The sequence below is a fragment of the Nycticebus coucang genome, chromosome 3 (genome assembly GCF_027406575.1).
Source record: "Nycticebus coucang isolate mNycCou1 chromosome 3, mNycCou1.pri, whole genome shotgun sequence".
NCBI lineage: Eukaryota > Metazoa > Chordata > Mammalia > Primates > Lorisidae > Nycticebus > Nycticebus coucang.
Window position 1 is genome coordinate 113,310,206 of NC_069782.1, and position 20,979 is coordinate 113,331,184.

The 20,979-nt window shown below is 35.5% G+C and overlaps 1 protein-coding gene across 1 annotated transcript in view; it reads left to right on the top strand.

Annotated features, from left to right (window-relative positions):
- The window catches only part of LOC128581091 (protocadherin-15-like), a 724,065-nt gene that overhangs the window by 555,283 nt on the left and 147,803 nt on the right, over positions 1 to 20,979 (top strand). The window contains exon 22 of the mRNA XM_053583500.1: positions 11,815 to 11,931. Within this exon, the coding sequence (XP_053439475.1) occupies positions 11,815 to 11,931 (117 nt within the window). The remainder of the gene's footprint in view (positions 1 to 11,814; positions 11,932 to 20,979) is intronic.

Sequence of the window (20,979 nt, forward strand, 5' to 3'; positions counted from 1 at the left end):
TTTTAAAATGACTCCTAAGAGTTCTTAGGCCTTTGAACTAAGTAGTTCAGTTTGGAAATCCAAAATTCAGGGATGAAATAAACTTCAGAGACAAACAGAATAGGGCAAATTCTGCCTCAACCATTTTCAACTCTATGACCTTGGGGACATAGATAACCTCTCTGAATTTATCTCATTTATTGTAATACCCTGTTTCAGATGATTGCCTGAAAGAGATCAGCAACTATAACCTTTTGGGTTTCTAGTGATTTTTAAAGTATACCTCAAAAATGGAACTGAGAAACTAAGTCACCTAAGTTGATCAGTTCCCCAATATTAGTGCACGTAAAGATTATCTGGGCTTCATCATAAACATTCAGATTCCCATTCTCCTTCCCCTAAGAAGCTTCTTTCCTATGGGGATCATCATTGACATCAGCATTTTAAAGAAGTTCACAAATGATTTTTACACCTAGCATCTGAATATTACATGCTGAGAAATGTACTTCAATTTCAAATATGCAAAGACGCTTTGACTGATTTTACTAAATGAACATAGTCCAAAAAAAATGGCTTTAAGTGGCATTAATTACTTAGGTGATACAGAGTAAAAGTTCACTCATGATCATAGTATGTTTGTAAAGGAAGAAAATAGAGACATGAAACTGTCCTCTTTAACTGTTTTTTTTTGTTGTTGTTGTTGTTTTTTCTGATTCCTGAATAAAATTTGGATGGTTAAAAAGACAGAGCTAGTCAGAAAGAAACAGAGGCATTGACACTAAGTAAGAGTGAGTGTGAGAGCCTATGGCTGGGGTTGGAGGGAGAAGAAGAAAGAGACAGAAATCTGCCAAATAATTAAAACACTTTTTAGAGATGCTTATAGAGTATTTTAATAAGCTCATGAATAAAACAGAATAACATGAGTAACCAATTGGGTACATAATTTAAATTTAATACAGATATTTTGATTATTTTATTCACAGTTATAACTATGTATTACCAAAAAATATGATTGATGATTATGGCTCAGGTTTTATGTGGTGACAGTAAAAACCAAGTATCTATGTTAAGGAAAATAAAATCTATGAGATTAGAGAGAAAAAAATGAGGAAAATGTATAAATTTTGAACTAATGTTTAGTGATAGGGTTATGTGACAAGATTGGACTAAAATATTTACAGCAGTTACTAGAAATGTGTGAAAGCTGAATGGGATCCATGTTCCTTGACTTACCAGTTTTGTTAAGTTATCTGATCTTGGAGATCATGCAGAAAGACTGTAGGATCTATGCTCATCTAAACTTTGCCATGTTTGCACTTTGAGGTTGCATTTGTTCTCATGAGTTCCTTTTAATTTGTTTTTTTGAAATGGCTATAGTTATAGTCCATAATGTGTTTAAGGTGAATTGTTTACCTCAGACAAATTAAGAAGGATTTTATAACATCTGGATTTTGTTGGCTGTCTAAAGAGTGTACGAAGCTGCAGATGTAGTTCTGCCTAGAAAAAGAAAAAGTTAGTTTCTAAGGATAATTCCAATTGTATTTCTTTCTTTTTTTTTCTTTTGTGTAGGGAAATTTATTTGGAATTACTTTTAGATTCTAAATGTGTAACATGAGTGACTTTGAGAGAGACATGGCTTTAGTAGGAGATTATACATATCCAGGTAACCTTTTATAAGGTTAAATAAGGCCATAGGTGACCTTTCTCCATGTCTCATTTTTAGAGGGCACTGCAATGCATAAATAATAGAAGAAAAAAAATCATGTTTCTTGGGCTTTTGTTTGATTTTTTAACTGATAAATAACTAGATATATGCTTTTGATTTTCTTAGACAATAAAATATTAAATATGAAAACACAGAAGGTTAGTAAAGATTTCACCAGTATTTAAAATAGCATGACTGTATTTCTCCTGTAGGTTAATGTTCTTGAGCATAGAATCTTCAGGACTGGATTTTTTTTTTTTTTAGATAACTCTGCAGTCAAGTAAAGACACAAGCATTATTCCACCTCCTCTTTACACTTGCGCTAGGTTTACCTGCTGGAACACACTGATGTCATTTCTTCTCTGCTTTCACCTCCCTTGGAAAGGAGATCATAGCCCCTTTCCATTTTTAGGTGCCCTAAAGCTGTCTGGAGAGTTTTATAAGGACCTACACTTCTTCTTTATGAGCACGTGTCTATATGCTAACTTCTTCAATGTTGTGTCTTTCTATCCTAAGACATTTATTTCAGGGAATAGGAAACATACCTATTTTGAGTTCTGGACTACCTTCTGGTTCCTCAAGCTGCCGTTCCTCTGATGAAATCAAAACCAGCACTTTACCAATATCACCATGACGGCACATCAGTGACACATTATAGGCAGTCCCTGGGTTATAAGAGATAGCTTCTGTGGGTTTATGCTTAAGTTGAATTTATATGCAGTTTGGAATAGGTATATTTACTTATTAGGGCCTATGGTAGCCCCTATTCTTAAATTTCAGTCATATATCAGTCAGATTCTTATAACTTGAGGACTTACTATAATAGCCAATGTTTGTAACTGTGTGTTGTATATAAGTAGGATTTCTGTAACTTGGGGACTGCCCATACTGCTTCTCAGGTAGATGAAAACACTACCAAAATCTTTTCTTGTGTGACACATACTCTTTTGGGACCTCTTTTTATTCTGAGACAATGATTTTCAGTCCTCAAGTAGCATGAGAAAGTTCAAAGGACACCACAAAATAATGGAGAGACCTAGGGGAGGGGCTCAATTTGTATTAAAATATCATTATGTCACGATACTATTATGACGTTTAGAAATTTTAAAAATATTTGGGGAATGTGATAATACTCATGGTTATAAAGATGTCATGATCAGTAAGAAGATAAAAACATTGAAGGAGACCTGATGGGACTAATATAACAAAATATTTTCTGGACCAGATGAAACATTTAGGCCAGCTTGACCTGGTATACTCTTGCCTACCTATATAGTTTGATGACATTATACTTAATACATAAAAATAGAAAAATGGTTAATTTATTAATGGCTTTAAACAAAGGAGAAGAGAAAAGACTTGCAATTAATTAATTTCCTATAATGAAAGATAGTAGTCAAATGCTAGGGCCTCCCTCAGGAGGATGCAATTGATAATGATAGTTATTTTTAACCACTGATTGACTCCAATTTGGCTGTTCTGAATCGAGTTTTTATTCATTTACTTGGCTTATTTTGATGGAAGAAGTAAGTGAAATCAAGCTAGAAGTTTGGGGTCTTAGCTGTCTCTCACACAAAGGCCGTTGAACCCCTGGGCCAACTCCATAAACTCTGTTCTATTTCTATAGTCTTCATTTTCTTCATCCCAAAAATATCATCTCAAAAAGTAAGATGTTCACTAAATGAGCCTTATTCTCTGTCTAGTACCTAAACCTCTTAAAATACTCTTCCGGTTACCCTACCACATCTTTATTTTAGTGTGGGGTTATCACTTAAGACTACAACATCAGCATCAGGGAAGAAAGAAGTTGGTCACTGATGGGCTCATTTTATCTTCATGTAAAAGAAAAAGATAGTTCAGTTACTGTTGTTTCAGTTGCTTTATCTTATTTAGAGAAGTCAAACCATTGCATTGGTAGAGGCTTACTGTCCTATGTCGAGGGGAGCCAGCCTCCACACAAGCTGTCAGTGTCCCCAGTGCTCAGTGGTGATGAGGGAATGAGGAAAATGAAGATGATAGAAATAGAGTAGAGTTTATAGAGTGGGCCTGGGGATCAACACCCTTCATGCAGAGACAGCGAAGACCCCGAACTCCAGTTGCACTCCCTTTTTACTTTCTCTTGATCAGCCAAGAGTGTTTGCAACAACAACATGCATCACCTTGAAGCTTCTCATGCCCTATTTCTCCATTACCCACCACATTATCTTTTAGCTGTTTTTATTACTTTTACTTCTTTTTTTTTGTTTTTCTTCTTTTTTTTTTTTTTTTTTTTTTGTGTGGTTTTTGGCCAGGGGTGGGTTTGAACCTGCCACCTCTGGCATATGGGACCGGCGCCCTACTCCTTGCACCACAGATGCCGCCCCTACTTTTACTTCTTAAAGTACTTATCAATCACTAACAGGATTACATAAAACAAAGGAAAAGCGAACATGGACTATGGAGCTAGATGCCACCCAGTTAATTCTCTGGAGCTTGGAAGAAAAAGCTGAAACTTCTTATCTCATACTCTAAGAACTAGTCTTACTTGTTCAATGAGTCAGCTGGATGTGTTGTCCTAATGGCTTCCTAAGCCTTTCAGACCCCCAGCCAGGCCCTTATGGACCTCTTTCCTGAGGTCCTTTCTGGCTCCAGCTAGGTCCTTGCAGGCCTTTATCCTGAAGTCCTTTGATGTTTGTGCCAAGCTGTCTCATGAAGCCCCCAGTATAATATGCATTTTGAAGGCTCATGTCCTCTGCCATTATCCTGCATACCTGACACTGCTCACAAAACTTTGCATATAATCATTTTATTTTTATATCAGTCTAACTCTATTTTCATAATCCTAACTTCTCACCCACAGTCATATGCAGAGTTATGTCTTATTTATTGTACATTTAAAATAAAACTTAATACACATTTAATTCTAAAAATATTCGATACTACATTTTTTTCTTTTTCAATTTGATATAAGCATAAAAAAATTGCAGGAAACTTTCCCAAGTGCAAAATGACACCTTCTTTCCTTTTTTCTGATATCTCAGGGTGAGATTATTACAAACACAACTTTAAAACTTTATTAAATACTATTGAGACACATAAAAATATTATCCTTGTTTGCTTTAAAGAGGAGAATGGAATGTAATTCTCATTTCTTCATAAATGTAGATCTTCCCCCCCTCTTGCAAATTGCCTGTTATTGGTCTATTTATTTGTAGTACTGACAAGCTGTTTTGTTGATAACATAATTGCATGGTATTTGCTAAGGCATATTTGGACCCAAAATAGTCACTGCAGGGAAAGAATCTCCAAGATCTTTGAAAATGAGCAGAAACATAATTTCTTTCATAAAGAAAAAGACAGAAAGAAAAGAATTGTTTTAATGTCTAGTCCATCCAATGTATTAAAAATTGAAGCGAAAATGGGAAACTGCAAGTATTTTTTGTAAGGAAAAATATTTTCACAGTACAAAAGAGTAGAAGTTTATCATAGGTACCTGCAAAGAGCTTTCTCAGAATCAAGTTTCAAAGATCCCCTTGATGAGCGTACAAATAATGTATATTTTTCTTGCAAAGTAAACAGTGATGAAACAAGATCTCTTTATTGTGTGTCTTTATTAAAGGTCTAGAAGATTTGAATCTATGATGATTATGATCATAATTAGCTGATATCAGAAAATGTCTAGAAAATCAAACCCAATCTTGAATGGTTTAAGAAGTAAGATCAATAGTAAAATCTGGCCTTATAAACTGAGTTGTACTATAAATCTGATCTTAAAATCTGAGTTGTATGTACCATCAAAGCAAAAACAAAAAGAATAAAAAGGTCTGAAAAGGTCTACAGGAAACTAAAACCTGAAAACAAATCAGAACAGTTGGATACGTAAATGCATGTATGACACTGGCCAGCATTAAAAGGAGTGTGAAGATTTGTTGAAGACAAAGAGATGACCTGAGTCATTTTGCTGGTGATCATTTAGAACAGAATGGCTGAATAGGAGTAAAAGAGCGGGGAGACACATCTGTAAAGGAAGGAGGCTGGGGTCACCCTTGGTTGTGTTTACCTGTCTCAAGAGCATGCAGTGATGGGAGTAGGCAGGGAATCTTGAAAGGATCGGAAAGGAAAGACCATGGACGAGTTCACCTTACAAGAAGGGCTGAGGTTGTTGTGAGATACAGTTGAGTCCATGAAGAGTTCTAGTTCTTAGCTTTCAGAAAGGTTTTTCACCAGGAAGAAATGTTCCTACTTTATAAAATATAAAAAAGAAGATTGTTTTTTCTGTATGGAATCTCAATGCCCAATACCAAGGTGGCATTTGCCAAGCCACGGACACTTGAGAAGCAGTACAGGCAGTCCTCAAGTTACAGACATCCTGCTTATATACAGCACAAGTTACAAACATTGGCTATTACAGTAAGTCCCCGAGTTAGAAGCATCTGACTGATATATGACTTGCATTTAGGAATAGGGGCTATTATAGGCCTTAGTAAGTAAATGTACCTGTTCCAACCTACATCCAAATTCAACTTAAGAATAAACCTATCTCTTTTATAACCCAGGGACTGCCTGTAACATGTCAGTGATGCATCATCATGGCGGTTATGGTAAAGTGCTGGCTTTGATTTCATAAGAACTCAGGCTTGAGGAACCAGAAGGTAGTCCAGAACTCAAACAAGCAGAAACTGGATATTTCAGGATTTGAATTATACCAGCTTTCCCTGTCTGGCGGGAGAAGTCAAATAAATGATCATTTCAGGGAACTAGTTAGTAAGTGTATGATCTAATAGATTTATCACTATTTCTTAGCACTTGTTATCCCCATAGGGTTGTTTGGCTCAGAGGAAACACTTGTTATGAACTACGGCCCTCAAATATTACCCTATACTCTATTCTGCACTGTCAGACTCCTACCTTATTTTTCTGAAATAGTCATCACTGGGTTTAAAGAATGTGAATACATTAGGAAAGGAAGGTCAAGACACCTTCATCCTTTGCTATTCAGGAGTTTTAAAACCACAAATATTTCCTCTAAACAAACAAACTGGAGGAAACAAATAAAAGAGTATTTGACCATGGTTAAAAAATATTATCTCTAAGCAGTCATGATTCCTATTTCCATGAGTCTCTCTCACAGTTCCATAAACATCTGCTGGTTTTTGAGAGTCCCCAGAAAGTTTCCCTTCCACATAGACAATTAAGTTCTTTTAACCTTCATTGATTACCGCATTTGTCCCTTTTTGTCAAGGCAAATGAAACCAGATTTGCTGTTGCCATAAGTCTCTAAAGTTGGGCTGCTTTCTACTGGAGCAATGGATACTATTAAGGCCCATTGATACCTGTTACTGCTAACCACTGCCACCAACTAGGCTCTGCTATCATGGCCAGGTCTTATCACTGCTGTGACTATTATCTCCACCCTGATAAATGGGCTGCCATACGGTAGGGAGCATTCTTGATGTATTGGAATCTTCGATATATTCTCTATATGCTTTAATTCACTAAAGTCATACAATATTGCTAATATTAATAGTTTGTTCTTCCAATATATCAGCGCTGTGTCTCTCAGGTTATATTGCATAGAGCACTAGTTTTTCAAGGTGGCAATTGTTATCTCATATACAAAAAAGAAATTCATAGACAAATAAGTTCAGAAGACATTGGGTTATACAAAAGTAAACAGATTTCTACACTCCAGACCTCCTGTAAGTGCCTTTAATATGCTCGTACACTGTGAATGTGAATGTGAATGTAAGAAAAGAGAATCTCATTTTCTACATTTCCCAGAATATTTGTTCATGGGATTCTTTTTGTCTGTGAAGACCTGAATAGGACTAATTTTTCTTTTTTTTTTTTTTTTGTGATTTTTGGCCGGGGCTGGGTTTGAACCCGCCACCTCCGGCATATGGGACCGGCGCCCTACTCCTTGAGCCACAGGTGCCGCCAGGACTAATTTTTCAAAAAAAAAAAAAAAAAGAAAGAAAGAAAAACTTTCTTAGATTTTAATGAAAATAACAATTTGTGGGATTAAATACTGAATAGGTAATTGTTTAAAGTATGCAACAACTTGTACAACTCTATTTTTACTAAGCAATATTTAGAAATACCTATGAAAATTTTCTAGGAAAAAGATTAACATTATGAAGTTCATCTAATTTTTGAGATGAAAGTATAGAGAATATGGAAAATATTTAAAAAATGCTTTTGGAAAGAGCTATTTTCACAGTTGTCTGGATTTTTTTAATTGAATATCCTGGTCAAGTTATCATATGTAAAAATCTTCTCATGATTTTTTTCAGTTCCCTTTCTCCTTGCTTCTAGATATCAGAGTTATGTGTTTAAGATCTGACATAAAGATTAGACTTAAATCCTATATTTATCCTTTATTATGTGGATAGCCAGGAACAACTTAATGTTTTTAAGGTTCTTTATATTTAGAATAAGAATAACAGCTGACATGTATTTCAGGCACTTTGAGGTGGTGTGTTTAACGTTTTTAACCTAATGTCTGACACATAGTAAAAATAAGCCACATAAACACACATACATAAGTAATAGTCCCTTTTGAGAAAATCTGAAATAGAGTAATATCCTTAGATAGAATCTGCTTAAAGATTATGCTCAGAATAGGCACATATTCTCCCAGCTGACCATAGTGATACAGTGTCAAGCCAGGAAAAAATATAAAAATTTACTTCTTTCTCCCACATCATCATTCCAACACAGGGAAACCATGTGTGGAATGGAATTCGGTCTTAAATCAGCACGTTTGTGGGCATCGCAAAGTTGTCCTCCTCTAATTTTGCCATCTGCTTTGGAGGACTAGGTAACATGTCAGGGTACGTGAGTGATCAGGTCAGTTGCCCAGGTAACTGACACCCACCCCAAGTTGAATTCAGTTAAATTCCTCATTATACACTCTTATCATATCCTTATACATCATTTTTCATAGTAATTATACCTGAAACCAGTTAGTACTTTCTACTTATCTTCTAAATAGAACCTGTTCTAGGCAGAGGTGTTTTTATCTGTGGTTCTAAAGAATCAAATCATCATCTTCTCTATGTTTTTGTGGAGTTTCAACTTGTCATTAATCTTCATACTTACCAAACATTCCTTTCTTATGTGGCTTACTCATTTAAAAGATTCCTTAAATCTAGTTTGTAGTCTACCAAAGTAGAAATGGTTTTGTCATTCCTTGGGACTTTAATTTAGAAAATAAATAAGTAAAACCTGTATTTTCTACCTGCCATCTTCCTATACCTTCAAGTACAATTGTATTTGCTTGATACATGGAAACAAATTGCCACCTTTGCTAGTATTTTTCTTTTTTTTTTTTTTTTTTACTTTTTGAAAAGAAAACTATGGTGTTCTAGGTGAAAACCATGATCACATTCTTTTGAAACAAGAAAACTGGTTTTTGTTCAGACCAACAAAAATTACAACCACAGGAAACAAACTAGTATGGGTTTTTTTGTTTTTGTTTTTGTTTTTTTTGGTTTTTGGCCAGGGCTGGGTTTGAACCCACCACCTCTGGCATATGGGTCCGGTGCCCTACTCCTTGAGCCACAGGCGCCACCCACTATTGTGGGTTTTAATAATAAAATTGTTATCTAGAGGTCTGAATTGGCAAAATTTCTTTTTGTCAATACTACCCTCTAGAATTATCTATTAGAATAGATAGATATTATCTATTAGAATATTAGAATATCTAATATCTAATATTATCTATTAGATATTAGAATATCTAATTCTAATAATAGAATTATCTATTAGAATAATAGATAATAAAAGAGGGCATAGTTTTGGAGCACTGAGTTTATCCTTCATTTATTGCAAAATAGAACATTTCTACAGAAGCAGATCTATGCACATTTTTTCAGATGTCCCTGAAGCATAAATATAATTAACTATTGATTATCCATGTTGGCACTGAATTTCAAAAAATTTTCTTCCTTTGAACTAATGCATATAGTGGAAGAACTATATGCAACTGGCTGCACCTTTTAGCCACAAAAAAAGATTGCAACCCCCAAATATGTACAACTTGTCATAGAAAAGAAATACTGCTATACTAACTGTATTAATTCATTCTTCGTCCTAGCAATAGAAATAAAAGGGGAGGAGAAGCAATCTTTTCACAGTCTTCAGTTATTTACAGCCTTAAGTTTATGTCTAATCAGTTTTGAGGAAAGATTACAAAAATGTCTACTGTGCATTCAGTTAGAAGGTGAATGAATCTAGGGAATACTTCCTCAGGAAAAAAAAGGAAAGACCACTGTATTCAACACTGTGAGCAGATGTGTTAGCATTATTAGAAAGCACATATTTTTCTTTCTTTCTGGAGGATCAAATATTCTACAAAGTACCTTGTGACATTAAAGTTTTAATTTCTCCTTGGGAGACAGGAGATGAAAATTCATAGGGACATATTGACCTCATTGAGCTTTGGAAATTTATCTATGACGAAATTGTAATGTTGGGCTCTTTTTTTTGTTTCTAACCTTCAGAAGTTACAATACAGGGCTGCAAGAGAATTTCTACTCATTTAGTTACAAATCCACTCACTAAATTAATTGGCACTCTTGAACTGAGCATGAGGAAGCGCTCGTGAAATGTTTTATGTATTTACCTCAGCCTAGAACCCCAAGATTAGTAGATAGCCCTCATTACAGAGGACTGGTGCTTCTGAGGTTCATTTGCTTGTTCAGATTCTAAAGTTCATAATTTATAAAGCAAATCATTTTCATAGAAAGGTCATGAATACAGTATGTCAAAACAGAGGAAGTGATATCTTTTGTTTTCCAGTTTTGCTTATAGTTCAAAACCTCCTATTTCTATTTAGAATGTGCAGGTTTATTCATATTCACTGCTCAGCAGTGAACTCACTGTGAATATGTAAGGAAGCACTGCTGGATTGTAAGAGATAATTATCCTGACCTCTTTACAAAAACGGAAGTTTACAATAGTTAATGTATGTGTTCCCAACTTAATTCTACTGGAAACCTGTGGTGTCCGCACAAATGTCAAAGATCATATAGGGTATTTTTTTCTTTTGTTTTTAATGGCAAATGAGAAAGATAATTAACAAATTTAGCTTTGGGCCAAAGTATATTTGACCCAAAGTACCCAAAACACTGCAGTGTGCAGCCAGGCTAATAAACATTATTAATCGGGAAAAAATAATATGCAATTGGTTCAGAAAAAGATAGCCTTGTTTTCAATGGACTGGATTTATTATTGTGGCTCTTCCAAATAAGTAGGTTACTTTAGACAAACTCACTGACCTATGTGTGGGTCAATATCTTTTCCTGTCAAATGGCTGTTAAAGGACTCGATGAGAAGGTCATCTTTTTCTTGAGTCACCACGATATCCTTCATCCCTGGAACTGGATCATAGAAATGGGAGGCATTTGAGAAATGCTATTTATTTAATGAGTGACACTACATGAGTAACCATGCATATATATCACCAAATTGTGAAAATAAAAAGGAAAATACAAGTGGCTTTGAAGATTCCTAAATAAACACATTGCTTTCTCTCTGAGTACATCTAATGTGAAGTGCCATTATTGTGCGCTACAGAGAAGACATCCTTTATCATTTCACATTGGTAAACAATGTAAGATAGTATCAAAGGATATTTCACAGTTTGCATTTGAAATAATCTAATAATGCCATTATGTGAAGTACAAAAAAGTAATTTGTAGTTGGTACGCGAGTACATAAAGAGCTCTTTTAAAAAGCAATAACAATGAAACAAATTTAAAAAATACCCAACATCTTTTACTCCTTCCTCATAGAATGGCACTTTAAAAGAAATTTGTTCTTGTGTTCAAATGTTAAAATTTCACATCGTACCATTAGGTGTACCCTAGAGAAAACTTCCAGTGTTACTTCAGTCTGTAAAAAGTTTATTTCCAAGGGGGCAGACTGTTTATTCCAGTGAAATGGACTGCAGTGGAGATCAGGCACGTGAATATTGTATGGGAACTCCGGCAATTGCCTCTGGGGCACCCTTCTAAAGTGAGAGTAATGGAACTGAGAGCCGACAGTGGCAAATGGGCTGTGTGATATGAAGAGTGGGAGTCCATCTAGGAACTATGGCCCTAAGCCAGTTTCCTCTGAAGCTCTAAATTCTTAATTGTGTTTTACAGGATATGAATGATTATCCTCCTGTGTTCAGTAAAAGACTCTACAAAGGGATGGTGGCTCCAGACGCGGTCAAGGGTACCCCCGTCACAACAGTTTACGCAGAAGATGCAGACCCTCCGGTAAGTAGAGAGCATTGGTGAATACCCTCAACTATCCTGAGAATAATCTGTAACACCATCCCCAAAACAGCAGAGGTGCAGAGGTGGTCCGTGCGAGCTTCACTCACTTCACTCATACATTTTACGTTCTCCTGACTGCTGCAACCACAGGGACACAGCCTATTTCAGATGATTATTATTGATCCTAGACAATTACAAATACACTTTTTGTTTTACTAGTATTCAAAGTTAGTTTTTGCCAATTTACACATCAATGATAAAGACATGTGGAAAGAAGTATCTATATTTGGTATCACTATCGTTTGGATTCTTTAATTAGAGTAGTGTAACTTAGCTGAGTCTGGATGTTTTAAACTTATGTATTTTTCATTTTATTCATACACGACTATTTTATTAGCCAAATCCAAGTTGACATATGACATAAAACTTGTATCGAATGTTTATTTTTAATAAACTAAAATATTAGCATTGCTTTTAGAATGTATTTAATAGATTCTTTTACCTTGGAGAATTTTATCTCTTTTGACATATTCCAAATTATCTTTCAAGACAGAAGATTTTCAATTAAATCATTATTATAGCAGAAGTGATGTAAATTTTCCATATCTTAATGTATTAAAATAGTATGTAGGTGTATTAGTACCTATATAAAAATGTTTTCTATAAATACCTTGAGTGTTGTTTTAAAAACATTAATTACTTCTTCTCTTAAGAGCTGAATGATGAAAATTTAAATTTTTACTTTCAGTGCACTGTAAGTTGGTGTCTGATAGATTCTAGAAAACTAATAGTAGAAATATTAAGCAAACCATTTTTGAAGAGTAAGGAAGTAGTGAACAACCACTGCCACCACCACAAAAATTCTGAATCTGACAAGTGATTGAAAAGGTCTCTTTTAGACCAGTTGGGATGATGGCTCACACCGGTAATCCCAACACTCTGAAAGGCGGGGGCAGGTGGATTGCCTGAGCTCAGGAGTTCTAGAACAGCCTGAGCAAAAGCGAGACCCAGTCTCTAAAAATAGTCAGGTGTTGTGGCGGGCGCCTGTAGTCCCATCTTCTCGGGAGGCTGAGGCAAGAGGATCACTTGAGCCCAAGAGTTTGAGGTTGCTGTGAGCTAGGACACCATGACACTCTACCAAAGGGGACAAAGTGGGACTCTGTCTCAAAAAGAAAAAAAAAAAATTCTCTTTTCTATTGCTCATGTACGTAGCATGTCTGTTAACGTTACTTACTTAATAAAAGGTAATGATAGTCAACATAGTTTGTTTCCATTGTGACAAGGCTTTATACCATTTATTGTGACTATAAGGTCTTGAAAAATAGTAATGTTAACATGAAAGCAATGACCTTTACATCAGAAGCTCCTTTTCATAAGTGTGTTAAAAAGTCTTTGAAACTGATTTATTGCATCTTGGGAAACATGATAGGCAAAATTCCATTCCCTTGAACATAACACTAGATGAGGTGAATGTTAAATTTTCAATCTGTCTGTTTTATAAGTAAACTGTCACGGGTACAAAATACTTTGAATGCAAGAATATGTATTTAATTTCAGACAACAGGTAGGTTTTGAACACCAACTGTATACTGGTCAATATGCTAACTATTTTTGCTTTCAAAAAACTGACAATCTTTTAGAAAAGACAGAACTGCAAAAAGAACACAGCACACTGTACTAAATGCATGTAAACCAACAGTATTTGAATGTACATTTCTGTGAAATTGTGATTAGGAGAGAATTTAAGGTAGCATTCAGGTTAATGGCATTCATGATGGCAGACTAACAGTAGCACACTATTCACCTTCACGGAATAGACTTCACAGTCTTCGTACGGACCGCAAAATCCTTACTTCTCCTTTGGCCCCCGGGACCGTGGTGCCTGGCTTGACATTCAGGGCACATCTACCAGTGTGAGAGAAGTTGTCTTGGTCTATTGTCTGTTCTATAAAGAAGATAAATTACTTATCTGAGGTATGTATCTAGAGAGAAGGCCTTTTGTTTTTACAGTCTGAAGCTCTTTTGCAGAAATTTACAAGGCTTACATTTCATATTTATTTGGAAGAAGTTTTTAGTTTTGCATTCCCAATGGTAATTTTTAACATGAAATATTTGATTCTGGCTTTTCAAGAAATGAAAGGTGGATGCCGGTCATGCCGTTGAATACTGAGCGTGCTTATTCTCAGTTACTGAGAATGTATTTATCAGTCTCAGTTTTGATCCTTGAAACTCTAAAAATCCGTTGGAATAGTTATTGTTCAGAATTAAGCTTTTGAGTCATTGCTGCAAACTATCCTTTAAAAAAGCATAGTTGCAATGTGGCTGCCCTCACACCAACTTGAAATAAAAACTCAAATGCATGAGTATTTGCAGAAGATACCACTGTATCATCTAATTTTTTAAATATTATGATTGATTTTTACTCTTAACATTTTATTCTAGAGTCATAGACACAGAAAAAGTATTTTTTTTTTGATGGCTTACTAAGTATTTTCTACCTTGTTGCATTATAGATGTTTATTAATTAGAATAAAATAGTTTCAATGTCATATCCTCAGGGTTCCTGGATCAGTTCCACCACTCAGGGCTATAAATATCTATCTCACCACTTTGTGTTTCTTTAATGGTTTCTCTTCCATGCTGAATATAAGGTTCTTTTTTAAAAAAAACATGACACAAAGTTTACTGAGGAGGAGAAAGATAGGCTTATAGAACTAGATAGAGGTTTATAGAGCAAGATAGATACATTCAGCATAGATAGAGAATGGACCCCAGTGCCACAGCAGACAGGCGAAGAGGCCTGGAATGTAAGATTCTTGATGTCAGCAGTCAAAACTCATTCCATTATGTATTCCCATATCTAGCTCCAAGCCTGGTGCTTGATAGTCTCCTAGAACACATTTGTTGAATAATTAAAGCTGTGGGTAAATAAATGGTTATTTCTATGTTTTTCTGTATTAACAAAATGTGCCACATCCTCAGAAATTTAGTTTTATGTGACTCTGGAAAAATTTCTTAATGTCTGTAAGAGATTTTGGAAATTTTAAGGCTATGGGAATTAAATAGGTGACACACATATAGGCTTAGCACAGCTTCTGCACCCACAATGTTAGATATTAATATTATGCATTAATAATTTGCATTTTTAGAGGCTGAGTACATTTTTTTCATGCCATCTTGTTTCTTTTGAATGAAGTGAGAACTAGCCATTTTAAACTGTAAAACGACCGCAGCAGAACTCTTCGAAGCATCAGAAACTGGGTAGGGTCTGAAAGCCAGAGAACGCCTTGTTGCTGAATATAAATTAAGAATTATAAAATACATGTTGTATAAAACTAAAGTGCTCAGGGAGAATAGAAAGTTTTCTAGACATATCCACCCCCACTGAATGACACCTGGTAAGGCTTATTTTTTCTGCCTGGCATTTGTGAGATGCATTGATACTCTATAGTTCACAGGACATATGAGTAGTGAAGGCCTGATCATTTTGGAAATTAAAGATGCTAACCTTTTATTTCTGTTAACTAGAGACTTTTTATTCCAGAAGTTTGCAACACAAAACTGCAAGTCTGATTTCCATTAGCATAGTTTTACTCTTTGTGGACAAACCTGATAGAACGGTGTCTTTTGTGATCCTATAGATATAGAATAATTAGAATAAATAAACTGAGTTCACATTTACTGATTTCTAAGAAGTGGAGTATGGGGAACCCATGAAAGCCAAAATTCTCCACACCATACATTCTCCCCAGTTAATACTTTAGGGGAATTTCTAAGATTCGTGTTTAAAGCAAGGTGGTAATTGAGAGATGTTTAATATTATCAATTTTGACAGACTTTCTTTTTTGCACACATCAATTATAGAATGGAATAGGCATTGAAGACTCTTTTTTTCAGGTTTTGCTGTTGATTTATGAAATAAGGATACTCCACAAAAAATACTTTGCCAATTCTCAATGATAATTGTCTTTTAAATTGGTTTCTAAATATTGTGGGCATTCTCACTGTACTTTTGTCAGAAAGTATATTTGTAAAGAGAAAATAATTACAAGTGCGAAGTAATTTCTTTCTCTCTGGTGAGAGCTTTATTAGCCTTCCGACAAAGTACCTGAAGAATTATTCACAAAGTGTTTTCATAGGTGACTTTAACACTCATCTCAGTCATTCAAAGGAACTTTTGTTGATCTATAAAATAAAAAAGACGGCCTGTCTTCTTTTCTAGGATGCACGTGGTGGGTTTTATTAAAATGTCACGATGTTACCAAACATAGCAAGTAGTTACGGCCATCTTCTCACAATGCTTAACCCTCCAAATAATCATTCTGTTACAATCTATTAGCAGAAGGTATAATAGTAGAACAAAAGCAACAATCCTATTTATTCCTAATTTGATGCCTGCTTGCTTTGTGCAATGGTTAAAACTACTCATGGCCAGGAGTGTTATACATTTTTATTTTTACAGATAATATAGCTCTTCTCTATCATTTTCAATTGATGTCTCTGCTAATCTATTTTTCATCACTCACCACATGCTGACTTGTGTTTTTTATGCTATATTGATTTAAGTTATTGTTAGAAATGTAGCTGAAACTCTTATTTCAAAGATGAGCAGCTACAACTATAATTGTTGACCCAAGAGCAGGAGGGAGGAACCTACATAGCTGTGGGTTTTTTTGCCTTCACGTCAAAGCTGTTAGGGAAATAATTGAGAATTCTTTTCACTGTAAATGTCAGTTTGTGATAATTTAGATGCTGTAGGCCCGGCCTGAGTCCCTTTGGTCTCAAATATTTAATTAGAAAGAAAGTTTACCATGCAAGAGTTGGGGCTTGATCTTTAAAATAACAATGGGTTATAATTAGATTTGAAAGCATAAACAGATACGCAAGGGGAGGTTTTATGAGAAAGTTTATGTGTACGTTATTAACATCTAGGAAGTCTTATCTAAGTGTAAAATAATCCGTATCATTGATTTCCTTTTTGTGACATAGTTAAGAACAATCACATTATTAATATGACTGGAAATAAATGTTAGAATTTGCTGCTTAGATTAAATGATGGTCTTTGAATTGAAAGACTGCCATATTTACCAGAGCTAAAGGGGCATTTTTCTTTTATTATAAATTAAAATGTGCTTATAGTTCTTTTTCAACCTTTACAAAAGTGTTACCCTACACCCCATAATATATCAACAATTCGTATCTGTTTTGGGGAGTTGGAAATAAATCTCATAGTATCACGGTTCCAATGTACTTAAACAAGACAGGTTACTAAGGGAATTGGGTGAAGTGTAATAACAGGCTTTTTCTGGGGCTTGCTCATATGCTTCTAAATAACAGCTTAAATGATATATGCGTTATTCTGAATTCCTTGCCAGAGAAATGTAAACAGGACTTCTGAAACAGTGTCTTGGTTTGTCATGACATGGATTAGTGGCCTTCACACCCCATAAGCTAGGCCCCTTGTAACTCTTAATTTTGTGTTATTCACTTTAACTTATTTCCTATTCTTAAGTGGTTGCTGTTTTTAGGCAGTAGACTGATAACCAAACACAGGCCTAGTATAACTGAGATACCCCATAGTACTTACTGAATAAATAAATCAGTCTGTAAACATTTGTTATGAATTAAACAAATATAAGGATACAATAAGACAGAGGTGAAATCTGATGTAGTCTGAGCCTGCTCTGGACAAGAGTTTAACTTTTTAAAATGTAAGGATTCATTGAAATGAGGACAGAAGAAATTGCCAGGGAAAATTTATCCAAAAATTGTAGAGTCAAAAACATTCATGGTATATTCATGAATATATGTAACATGTTTTAAACTATATCTAATTCAATAATTGTTAACTATTTTCAAACGTACGTTATAGCTGCCTTTAGAAGCTTTTTCGTAGACATGAAATGTAGCAGGTGTGGTTTATGACACATGGTTTATTATATAAGAAAATGGAAGGTTACTAAAGACTTACAAAAAGGGAAGTGACAAAATTACATTTACATATTAGAACAAAAGTTTGCCTATAATATGCAGTCTTCATTGGATAAGATAATAACCAAAGCCTGGAGACAAGTAAGCAGTTATTGCCTTCACTTCAGTATGAAAACAGCAAGATTTACAACGTAAATGAAGAGAATGCCTTTTAAGGCATTCAAATGGAAGAATGGGTCAGGAGGTTGAAGGTCAAAACAGAATAAAGTCACGGCCACATCAAAAGTGAATCAGATAGTCCCAGCTACTTGGGAGGCTGAGGCAAGAGAATTGCTTAAGTCCAGGAGTTGGAGGTTGCTGTGAGCTGTGTGAGGCCACGGCACTCTACTGAGGGCCATAAAGTGAGATTCTGTCTCTGCAAAAAAAAAAAACAAAAGTGAACCAGGAGTTTCTAGCTGGAGTGATAAAGGTAGTCATAATAATAATTGGTGAAAAATAATGCAGAGTGAAGGAAAAGCTACTATACTTTAAGGAGACAATAATGAGATCAATTTTAGTATAAATTAAATTCAAAATGATTTCAAAACATCTATGTGCAACAACTATTCGTGGAATGTTAGAAGTTCGCAACCCCGTCCACCTGCTACAGGGAGCATGAAGTTGAGGGGACTGAGTCAGAGCAGAGCCAGTGGAAGGAGGGCTACAACGGGACAGATCTGTCCAGGAACCACGGTGCCCGGCTGCCAGGAAGCTCACTGCTGCCCAGAGCTATCAATTCATCCAACCCAGGAGTACATGGTACCTAACTGTGAAAGGAGGCTGAAGGCAGATGGCAGGTGGGGACAAGCTCTACTTTCCACAGATCAACAACACCATGAGGAGAATCTGAGAAAGATAAGTTGTAACATAATGGATGATTTGACTGCACTTAAATGGCCAGAAATGGATCAGACAGGAAATACTGGATAAGAGCTCTGGAGAGACATGTGAACCGAGGAGTCACCTGACTACATACTATGAGAGTAAATACGTTCTCCAAGAAAGAGAACATAAGTAAAAGAAAAACTTTAAATAAACCCCAAGGGAATTTAGGGGCTAGGTCAGAGACTGAAGAGTGGAAAGAGCTGGAGATGGAAAGGAGAGGGTGGAAGAGAAATCTGTTAGCCACATAGCACAGAGGGAAAGAAGTGTTCAAGGAAGAGAAGAAAATGAGGATGAAGGGCTTGTTGACTGGGTCAGGGAGCTTGCAATCTGAAGGACCATAGTTCTGTGGATCAGAAACACAAACCTCAGGAAAATGGGCCTCTAGTATTTTTGCTACTGCTTTTATTTTTCATGTGTCTGAGTTATTTTGGAATATGACTTTTATTTATGGCCCACTTTTTTGGGTTTGATCCTGTTTATTTTCATATTTTACTTGAACAACTACTTATGTGCTTTCTCTACAAACTTTATGGCATCTTAATTCTATTTTCTAGACATTTATATAATAGCTACTTACACTTCTTTCCATATTTATGTCTATATATCATATGACATTCCTTTCATATTGTAACCCATCCATTTTTAAATTCTCCATTTCCTTGTGTCTCTTGGTTTATTCGAATATGTCTTTCATGTATTAAAGATATGTGCTTTGTGAGTTCCTACATCGGCTTACATATATGATACTTCCTTAAATAACTCAACAGGCTATCAGAGTCTTAGGTCAGAACTTTCCCCCTTTAAAACATCTTCATTTTCATAGGCCTTTTCATTATTTTCTGTTATTACTTTTTCTTCCTCTTTTTTAAATTGCAAGTTTTCACTAGTATATGCATCTATATTAATTGAGTCTGGTATACTGTAACCCCTTATATGCAACCTTAAATATTTCCACAGCTCAAAAGAGCTTTGAGTGGCTTCACTTGCTCAGGAGCAAGACAGTCTGGTTTCAACTCCAAAATCTCCCATTGACTAACTTTGTCACTCTCCCCTTCAGTTCTGGCATACGGAAGATGAGAGCAAAAATAGATCGACTGAAACTATACACCCCCTGAACAGCCCACTCCTGCTCCCCCTTTCTCCAGCCCTTGGCAACTGTCTTCTCGTCTTTGAGCTTGACTCTTCCGCTCTCTGCTTCTCTGAGTTTGACTCTTTGCCTTATATAAATGGACTCTTGCTGGAATCCTGCAATATTTGTCCTGTAACTGGCTTATCTCACTCAGCATAATGTCCTCAAAATTCATCCATGTTGTCACAGATGTCAGCATTTCCCTCTTTTTTAAAGCTTAATGATATTCACTTGTGTGTATAGACAAGTATGACATTTTCTTAATCTGTTCATCTATCAATGAATATTTAGGTTGTTGCACTTCTTAGGTATTGTGAATAACCCTGCAATGTCCATGGGAATACAAATAATCTCTTCCAATCCTGATTTCAAATCTTTTGAATAATTTCCTAAAAGTGGAATAGCTGAATCCTACGGTAGTTATATTTTTAATTGTTTGAGCAATCCCCATAGAGTTTCCTACGGTAGCAGCCCCATTGGCCATTCTCACAAACGATGTAGAAGTGTACCAATTCCTCCACACGCTTGATAACAGTGTTTTTATATAACTTAGATAGAGGTTGTATAAAAACTTCCTAAGAAGTATGGTTTTGACTTTTAGTTCCCTGATGATTAGTGATGTTGAGCATGTTTTCATATACCTGTCGGCCATTTGTATGACTTCTTTGGAAAAATGTTCATTCAAGTCCTTTACCCATTTTTCATTGGTTGTTTCTTTGTTTCTTAATTTGTGGTTGTTCTACCAGTGGTTCTCAACCCTCCTAATGCTGCAACCCTTTAGTACAGTTCCTCATGTTGTGGTGACCCCCAACCATAAAATTATTTTCGTTGCTACTTCATAACTGTAATTTTGCTACTATTCTGAATCATAATGTAAATATCTGATATTTAGGATGGTCTTAGGTGACCTCTGTGAAAGGGTCGTTTGACCCCCAAAGGGGTCGCAACCCACAGGTTGGGAACCACCGTCTAGACATTGGATATGCAACCTTCTGTCTATAGATAGCAATATTTTATTGTATATTTAAAATTTGGTTTAGAGAGTTGATTTAATCTTCAGTGTT